Source organism: Onychomys torridus, chromosome 3 (assembly GCF_903995425.1).
Source record: "Onychomys torridus chromosome 3, mOncTor1.1, whole genome shotgun sequence".
Classification (NCBI taxonomy): Eukaryota; Metazoa; Chordata; class Mammalia; order Rodentia; family Cricetidae; genus Onychomys; species Onychomys torridus.
The window spans coordinates 144,903,833-144,914,086 of NC_050445.1; the positions used below are offsets into that span (position 1 = coordinate 144,903,833).

General features: G+C 36.5%; 1 protein-coding gene across 1 annotated transcript; it reads right to left on the reverse strand.

The window, feature by feature from the left end:
* Positions 1-1,334: 1,334 nt before the first annotated feature.
* Positions 1,335-2,275, reverse strand: Tas2r42 (taste 2 receptor member 42). Its single transcript, XM_036181984.1, is given in 5 exon segments — positions 1,335-1,459; positions 1,462-1,573; positions 1,576-1,907; positions 1,910-2,173; positions 2,176-2,275. Coding segments are annotated over 5 exon segments (933 nt in total).
* Between the last annotated feature and the right edge of the window lie 7,979 nt (positions 2,276-10,254).

The following is a 10,254-nucleotide window of genomic DNA, read 5'->3' on the forward strand; positions in this document are numbered from 1 at the left end:
TTTATCTTAAGACTATATAGACTAAACGAAAGTGTACTGTATATAATATCTTATCAGTATAATGTTACAGTAAACTTCCCCCACTGTCTTAATTGGAACTTACAGCTATTGTATCTACACTTAAATTGCACAATTATAAATACATCTACACATCTGTAGTCCCCTTTAAACTTGCCATTTATTATAAACTTTGCTTTCTTCATCTTCTTTCTTCATATAATATCGGTGTCTGGTAATCAATGAAGTGTGTACACAAATAAATTTCATTCTCAGGACATGTTACCGTATAGTAGCAACACAAATGTGATTCTGAAGTAAAGGTTAATGTATTTTTAGACAGACCATAACAAGACCATAACATGATACACATACTGATTTCTGCCACTGTGAACATACTGCCAGTGTATATGCTGCTCTAGAATTTAGATAAATTAGCAAGTTTGTAGAAACAGCAAAAATATTTATAACTTGGGAATTCACATTAAGATTAATGTTTCCCACTATAAACATAAGGTTATCCCTATTTTCGTATGAGCATCTTATTCCTTAAGTATCAACAAATGCTTTAATAACAAAGATATACTTGTCTTTTCATTTTAGGAGAAGTGAGACCTGGTGCAAGTCTTCAATTCTACAATTCCTAAGGCAGGTGGATCTCTATGAGATCAAAGCCAGCCTGGTCTATGTAGCAAGTTTCAGGCCACTAAGTTTCTATATCAAAAGGAAAGTAACACTTAAGAATTTAAGCTGTGGGAGCTGGAAAGATGACTCAGCAATTAAGAGCACTTGTCTGGCAGAGGACCCAGGTTTAGTTCCCAGGACCCACATAGTCAGTCACAATGACCTGTAACTCTAGTTCCAGGGAATTCAATACTGTCTTCTGACCTATGTGGACACCAGACACAGACATGCATGGAGACAAAATACTCATACACATAAATAAATCTGAAAAACAAAAGGAAAGCTTTTTAAAAATGATGGTTTTCCTCTTTAGGTTTTCTTAATCTCTTATCAACATTTTGCTCATCTTCTGACTGGGTTTACAAGTTACCTGGATATTAGATATTATGAACCTTCCCTGTGAATTATAATTACATACCTTTTGCCTATAAAATTTACTATCTGATTTCCTTTAAAATATTTGAGACTATTAGTTTTTAATTACCAATGCTGTAAACAGACAACAAAAAAGATAGGTTTGTGTTTTATAGCCTGACTGTGTGCAAATTGTCACAAAGTGCAGTATGTTCAAGGAACTATTCACGTATGTGTAGCAGTACTTAAAAGACCCCAACAGAAGAACAGTGACCTTCCAAGGCTCCTCATTAAGTTATTCACTTAGTAAAGACTCTGGAGAATCTGTAAAGGGAGAGGATCATCTCTTGCAGCTGGCTTTTAAGATGTTGACGGGTCCTCACTGCTGTCTGCTGAAGCTTACTGTTTCCCAGGATCAGAATAATGAGTGGCTTAAAGGAAAGATAATTAATGTTAACAGAACAAACTTAATTGGCCTGTTTGATGGGAAAAAAATAAATAACCAATGTGCTACCTGCATGAAAAAAAAAAACTGAATTAAAAGAGAAGGAGGAAAGACAACAGCATTTTCATGGCCTTCTAATGGACCTTGGTTCTGGAATCTTCAGAGCTGGTAGAAATGAGGTTGAGGTTTCTGGAGTGCTTCACCAAGGACAAAAATAAAAGGAACAATGATACTAGGGACACAAGAAGTGGGACCTAGTACATCAGGTCAAAAACAATTAGCTTTTGAACAGCAATAGTCTTACTTGTTGTATCTGAAAAGAAAGTCAGATTGCTTTTAGCGATCATGTTCATATTCCTCAAAATAGGAAGTGTTTCAAGCAGCAGAAAATAAAAAATCAGTAAGCACAGAGAGCATACGAGAAAACAACAGCCACTCTTCTCAGTCTCCACCTCACCCAGAGGAGGGGGAAGAAGAAGTGGGCAGTTTTGAGGGAGTAGAAAATGCTGAGGCAGGTGGCAAATCATGTAGACAGTGGGTCAGTCACAGCCCAGAATATATCAGAGCATTTTGCTAGAATGTAAGAATCATAGAAATGAGGAGCTCGTTCGAGTAAGCTCCCATCAATAAATACTACAGTCAGACAGCTGATTCTGTAAATTGCCAGACAGATCATGATGAAGTTAATGAACTGATTTTCTGGTTCTTGACCCAGTCAGAGCAGTTCATGAGTCCAATAAACACATTACCCAGCATTCCAGTGGTAAATCCTGCTGATACCAATATCATAAACATTTGATCCAATCTGGTAAGAGGTCTTACAGATAAAAAGGGATCCACCCTTCTACCACTTTGCCTTGCTGATCAGTTCTCAATAAAACTTCCACAGAACATCATCCTTTCCCATATTCATCTTCGATAACACATCATACATACTTGAGAAAATTCTAAATGCTGGGTATTTCATCTTATTTATCTTTAATCCCACTCAATCCATAAAGATCTGTTTATGAATACAGTCTCACATTTTTATTCAAAGTTTTTTTTAAATCATTATTGAATTCAAATCCAAACAGTTTCTATGCCCACATAATCACTGGTATAGCCTTAAATTTCCCCCTGAAGTAATGTTTGAAAAGTTAAAGTCAAATATATTAAAATACAAATTTGAATCAGATTTTTTTTCCACTTATTTGTGTAATGCTCTCCTCACCTGAAATACTACACTCTCTGGAGCTAGATATCTTTGATATTATTCAAAGAAGGCACTAAAAGAGTTCTAAATAATTTGGTTATGGATTACATAAACATGTGTTGCTATTTGCTGTGTGTTTGACATTTTAGAAAAGCAACTTTTAAAAAGGAAAGCATTAAAAAACAGAATAGTAACAACAGAAAGAATGAGAGAATGTACTATATAAAAATCTAATTAAATGTATTGTATAAACACAGAAAACGTCATTACAAACTGCAAGCATCCTTCTAGAGGAAATAAGAGAGACAAGGCATTTTGATCTTAGAGATATCCAAATAAAACTACTTTTCTAAGAGTAAAGCCTTGTAACTGATAATTCGCAGTAGTTTCCTTAAAATGTTTCTCGAATATATCTAAGTGATGTTCACAATTAAGTAAACTCCCAAGATTTGCTCTTTGCCATTTTATGTATTGTGTTTGTTTTGGCCTAATGTATGACAGTATAGGTTTAGCCTTAAATGACAGAAAATTGTTTTAGGTGAGATTTTTAAAAGGAAAGAAGGGATACAAACACAGGGTGGAGGGTAAGTGTAGTAGAGCAAGGTTAAATGAAAATAAAGAAATTTGGTAATTCCACTTTTTAAAAGGAGAATAATAGTTTGGGCCAGATTCACATCTAGAGACAGAACCCATAGTGGCAACAGCTTCTGAGAGGAAGAATCAGTGAAACTTAATAACAGATGCAGGATTAATGGCAGAACCAGCCATGGTGCTCAGGCTTCTTCTGTGTTCCTGAAGCCATGGCGTGGATCATGAAATAAGGAGCATCTTTGAGAGAGAGAGGAAAAAGTAGTAAGAGAAAGAAGAAAAGGTGCTGGTGGTGAGGTCTGGTATAAGCATTCACATCCCTGTAAGCCATCTACATGGAAATCTAGAATACTGAAGGCTCATTTGTACATACCTGGTACTGCTAAAAGTGATCGCCAGGGAGCCTAAAGAACATCAAGAGATAGAAACACTTGGAAGTCATCAAATGAAACCAAGAGGCTAGGGTTTCAGAGTTACCAAGGGTAATCACTATAATGAGGAAAGTAATCAATATCTCAGGCACTGTCAGGAGTGAGAAGACAGACACCCTACTCCCCACACACTGTCACTTCCTGCTATCTGAGGAGTTTCCTTTGCCTTCTGGGCTCTCCATTTAGTCCTGGGATTAGTGGCTTTGATGGAGAAAAGAATTTCAGAGCTACAGTTGGTGGTTCACTAAATTACAAAAGCACTCAGGTAAAGAATAAGACATACTCAAGTTTTGTAGGGGCTTCTCATGGGAAATCACAATTAATTGTCTTAGCATTAGCATTTATGCCATTTTTATTGCCCTTGAGCTACATCTCAAAGAGGTGTTAAGAAGCCTCTTGCTTTTTGTTTGTTTGTTTTTTCCTGCCTTATCTCTAATATGTGAGAGTGTGAGGTATCTCCAAAGATGCCCTGGGTGGGCTTAGATGTGATATTATAAAAGCTTGACATTGTACAAGGACATTCTGGTTAGATTTCTAGAAAAGTGAAGGTTTGCATCTGAGAACGGAGAAACCTCCAAATCAAACACTGTTCATTGTGTTGGAATTTTTGGTTCTCAGCTATCTCTGAGAGGCTTCAACCACTCTGTGATGAGTGACTCATTTTCCTTCAGATGTCTCCAGAATTGCTCCAGTATTTCTAATATGCCTCAATATCAGTGAAGATCACTTTTACAAACCAGATCATGGAACATGTCCTTAATTTAACCAGAGCAGTTTATTTTCTCGTAGCCAAATGCTATGTTTAAACAGTCAGTCATGTCCCAATAGAGAAACTGAACATTTTGCAACACATTAACTTATTAAAGGAATAACACCAAGAAAATAAAGATTTATGAAAGAATCTATGTTGATTAAGTCTGCAATGTCTTTTCATAACATTCTTAGCAAGTAACGAACAGAAATACTTTTTTCTCTGATAATAAAGTTGTCTACAAAAGCCGAGAGTTACTATGATGCCTACCTGTGATACACTGAAATTGTTTCCCGTGAGTTTGGGGCAAAGTCTGTGATAAACTGTCTTATAATATTTATTGCTTTCAATATTTCACCAGTTGCAGTAAAGCAAGAAGATGTAGAAGATTTTTAAAAAAGAAAAAACATGGTAAGGTTGGAAGGATGGAAAAGGAAGGAGGAAATGATAAAATCACAATCGCAAAATATAATTTTAAAATGAACCTATGAAGAGGTACAACCAGTGCCCCTACCCCACCCATTGCAGCCCAAGTTGCAGGTCAGCAGGAAGGACTCCTGCAGGCCTGGACATGCACACACACACACACACACACACACACACACACACACACACTGGACCCTGTAACCTACAATCCCCAATTCACCCCCCAAACCCACCCATCCTCCAAGACCAAAGGTGCTCCGTGAGACACAGACTCTGCCAGCTGCATATGAACCAAGAGGCTGCAGGTGCTCCCTGAAACACAGAGCTGTCTAGCATTGAACACAGAGGTCTGATTGGACCAAGAGTGGCTCCTTGAGGCAGAGATACCATTTGCACCAATTGGAGAAAGAGATGGGTACTTGCCAGTGCAAGAATACATTAAACAACATGAAGAGCAATATGGCACCACCAGAACCTAGTGGTTCTACATCGGCAAGACTTGAGCATCCCAACATAGAACAAGCAGAGGAAAACAACCTTTAAAATGACTTTAAGAAGCTGATAGAGGCTTTAAAGGGGAAATGGAAAATTCCCTTAAAGAAATGGAGGAAAAGACAAAAAGTAGGAAAAATCAATAAATCCCTGTTTTTAAAAAGCCAAGAAAACCAAGAAAAGCAATTAAACAAGTTAAGGAAACAGTTCAAGACCTGAAAATTGAAATAGAAACAATGAAGAAGACACAAACTGAGGGAATGCTGGAAATAGAAAATATGAGTAAATGAACTGGAACTACAGATGCAAGCATAACCAACAGAATACAAGAGATGAAAGGGAGAATCTTTGATGTAGAGGATACAAGAGAGGAAATATATTCATCAGTCAAAGAAAACACTAAAGCCAAAATGTCATAGCACAAAACATCCAGGAAATCTGGTACACCATAAAAAAGCCAAACCTAAGAATAATAGGGATAGAAGAAGAATACCAACTCAAAGGCACAGAAAATATATTCAACAAAATCATAAAAGAAAACTTTCCCAACCTAAAGAAGGAAATCACTATGAAGATTCAAGAAGGTTACAGAACACCATATAGACTGGACCAAAAAATGAAGGCCCCTACCACATAATAATCAAACCACTAAACATACAGAATAAAAAAAAAAAAATACTAAGAGAAGCAAAGGACAAAGGCCAAGTAACATTGAAAGGCAGAATAACACCTGACATCTCAATGGAGACTCTGAAAGCCAGAAGGTCCTGAACAAATGTGGACACTAAGAGACCATGGATGCCAGCACAGACTAATATACACAGCAAAATTTCCAATTGCCATAGACAGAGTAAATATGAATATATATATATATATATATATATATATATATATATATATATTCATATTCCATGTCAAAACCAGATTTAAACAATACTTATCCACAAATTCAGCCCTACAGAAAACACTAGAAGGAAAAAATCCAACCCAAGGAAGTTAGATGCACCCATGAAACACAGACAATAGATAATCCAATACCACAAATCCCAAAGAAGGAAAACATACAACACCACCACCAAAAAAGTAGCAGGAATTAATAATCACTGGTCATTAATATTCCTTAAATCAATGGACTAAAAAGACACAAGCTAACAGGATAGATAAGAAAACAGAATCTGTCTTTCTGCTGAATATAAGAAACACACCTCAACTTCAAAGACAAATACTACCTCAGAGTAAAGAGCTGGGAAAAGTCTTTCCATTCAAATGAACTTAAGAAGCAAGCTGTTGTAGCTATTCTAATATCTAACAAAATAAACTTCAAACAAAATTAATCAAAAGAGATCAAGAAGGACATTACATATTCATCACAGGAAAAATCCATCAAGATGAAGTCTGAACATTTCTGTTCCAAATACAAGGGCAGCCACATTTGTAAAAGAAACATTACTAAAGCTTGAATCATGCATCAAACCCCACACACTAATAGTGGGAGACTTAACTAAAAAAAAGAGGAGATGCCGTTCAAGAGTACTTCCTACTTTCTCTTCTATCAGGTTCAGAGTAACTGGATTTATGTTGAGGTCTTTGATCCACTTGGACTTAAGTTTTGTGCACAGTGACCGATATGGATCTATTTGCAGCCTTCTACACATTGACATCCAGTTATGCCAGCACCATTTGTTGAAGATGTTTTCTTTTTTCCATTGTACATTTTTGGCTTCTTTGTCAAAAATTATATGTTCATAGGTGTGCCGGTTAATGTCAGGGTCTTCAATTAGATTCCATTGGTCCACATGTCGATTTTTATGCCAGTACCCAGCTGTTTTTATTTCAGTAGCTCTATAGTGGAGCTTGAGGTCGGGGATTGTGATACCTCCAGAGGTTGTTTTATTGTACAGGATTCTTTTGGCTATCCTGGGTATTTTGTTTTTCCATATGAAGTTGAGTATTATTCTTTCCAGATCTGTGAAGAATTGTGTTGGTAATTTGATGGTGATTGTGTTGAATCTGTACATTGCTTTTTGTAAGATCGCCATTTTAGCTATGTTAATCCTGCCTATCATGACCATTGGAGGTCTTTCCATTTTCTGACATCTTCAATTTCTTTTTTCAGGGACTTAAAGTTCTTGTCATATAGGTCCTTCACATGCTTAGTTAGAGTAACCCCAAGGTATTTTATATCATTTATGACTATTGTAAAGGGTGATATATCTCTGATTTCCTTCTCAGCCTGTTTGTCTGTTGTATATAGGAGGGCTACTGATTTTTTTTGACTTGATCTTGTATCCTGCTATGTTGCTGAAGGTTTTTGTTAGCTGTATCAGTTCCTTGGTTGAATGTTTGGGGTCACTCATGTATACTAACATGTCATCTGCAAATAGGGAAATCTTGACTTCTTCCTTTCCAATTTGTATCCCCTTAATCTCCTTATGTTGTCTTATAGCTCTAGCTAGAACTTCAAGTACTATATTGAATAAGTATGGGGAGAAGAGACAGCCTTGCCTTGTTCCTGATTTTAGTGGTATTGCTTTGAAATTCTCTCCATTTAAATTGATGTTGGCTGTTGGCTTGCTGTAGATTGCCTTTATTATGTTTAGGTATGTTCCCTGTATTCCTGATCACTCCAAGACCTTTATCATGAAGGGGTGTTGGATTTTGTCCAATGGCTTTTCTGCATCTAGTGAGATGATCGTGTGGATTTTTTCTTTGAGTTTGTTTATATGGTGTATTATATTGATTGACTTTCTATGTTGAAACACCCTTGCATCCCTGGGATGAAGCCTACTTGATCATGGTGGATAATTGTTTTGATGTGCTCTTGGAGTCTGTTTGCCAGTATTTTATTGAGTATTTTTGCATCAATGTTCCTAAGGGAGATCGGTCTGTAGTTCTCTTTCTTTGTTGCATTTTTGTTTGGTTCACCAATCAGGGTAATTGTAGCCTTATAGAAAGAGTTTGGTAATGTTCCTTCTGCTTCTATTGTGTGGAACAATTTAAAGAGTATTGGTATTAATTCTTCTTTGAAGATCTGGTAGAATTTTGCAGTGAAACCATCTGGTCCAGGGCTTTTTTTGGTTGGGAGACTTTTAATAACTGATTCTATTTCCTTATGGGTTGTTGGACTATTTAAATGGTTTATCTGGTCTTGATTTAACTTAGGTATGTGGTACCTATCCAGAAAATTATCCATTTCTTTTATATTTTCCAGTTTTGTGGAGTAGAGTTTTTTGAAGTGTGACCTGATGATTCTCTGGATTTCCTCATTGTCTGTTGTTATGTCCCCCTTTTCATTTCTAATTTTGTTAATTTGGATGCTCTCTCTCTCTGTCTTTTGGTTAGTTTGGATAAGGGCTTGTCTATCTTGTTGATCTTCTCAAAGAACCAACTCTTTGTTTCATTAATCCTTTGTATTGTTCTCTTTATTTCTATTTTATTGATTTAAGCTCTATTTGATAATTTCCTGGCATCTGTTCCTCCTGGGAGACTTTGCTTCTTCTTGTTCAAGGGCTTTCAGGTGTACTTTCAAGTCACTAGCATGAGATTTCTCCAGCTTCTTTATGTGGGCATTTAGTGCTATGAATTTCCCTCTTAGCACTGCTTTCAAAGTATCCCATGAGTTTGGGTATGTGGTGTTTTCATTTTCATTGATCTCTAGGAAGTCTTCAATTTCTGTCTTTATTTCTTCCTTAACCCATTGGTGATTCAGTTGAGCATTAGTCAGTTTCCATGAGATTGTAGGATTTCTGTAGTTTTTTCTGTTGTTGAAATCTAACTTTAAACCATGGTGGTCTGATAGAACACAGGAAGTTATTCCATTTGTTTTGTATCTGTTGAGACTTGCTTTGTGGCCAAGTATGTGGTCGATTTTAGAGAAGGTTCCATGGGGTGCTGAGAAGAAGGTATATTCTTTTTTGTTTGGGTGGAATGTTCTGTAGATATCAATTAAGTCCATTTGAACCATAACATCAGTTAAGACCATTATGTCTCTGTTAAGTTTCAATTTGGCAGATCTGTCCAGAGGTGAAAGTGGGGTGTTGAAATCTCCCACTATTAATGTATGGGGTTTTATATGTGATTTAAGCTTTAGTAATGTTTCTTTTACATATGTGGGTGCCCTTGTGTTTGGGGCATAAATGTTCAGAATTGAGACTTCATCTTGGTGGATCTTTCCTGTGATGAGTATGTAATGTCCTTCATCATCTCTTTTGATTGATTTTAGTTTGAAGTCTTTTGCTGGATATTAAGATGGCTACACCAGTTTGCTTCTTAAGACCATTTGATTGGAAAGACTTTTCCCAGCCTTTTATTCTTAGGAGATGTCTGTCTTTGAATTTGAGGTGTGTTTCTTGTATGCAGCAGTAAGATGGGTACTGTTTTCATATCCATTCTGTTAGTCTGTGTCTTTTTATAGGTGAATTAAGTCCATTGATATTAAGGGATATTAATGACCAGTGATTGTTCATTCCTGTTATTATTTTTATTTTTTGGTGGTAGTGTGTGTGTTGTGTGTGTACTTCTCTTCCTTGGGTTTTACTGCTGTGGTGTTATCTATTGCCTGTGTTTTCATGGGTGTATCTGCGTTCCTTAGGTTGGAATTTTCCTTCTAGTGCTTTCTGTAGGGCTGGGTTTGTGGATAAGTATTGTTTAAATCTGGTTTTGTCTTAGAATTTCTTGTCCACTCCCTCTATGATGATTGAAAGTTTTTCTGGGTATATTAGTCTAGGCTGGCATCCATGGTCTCTTAATGTCTGCATTATATCTGTCCAGGTCCTTCTGGCTTTCAAAGTCTCCATTGAGAAATCGGGTGTTATTCTGATGGGTTTGCCTTTATAAGTCACTTAGCCTTTTTCCTTTTCTGCCGTTAATATTCTTTCTTTATTCTGTACAT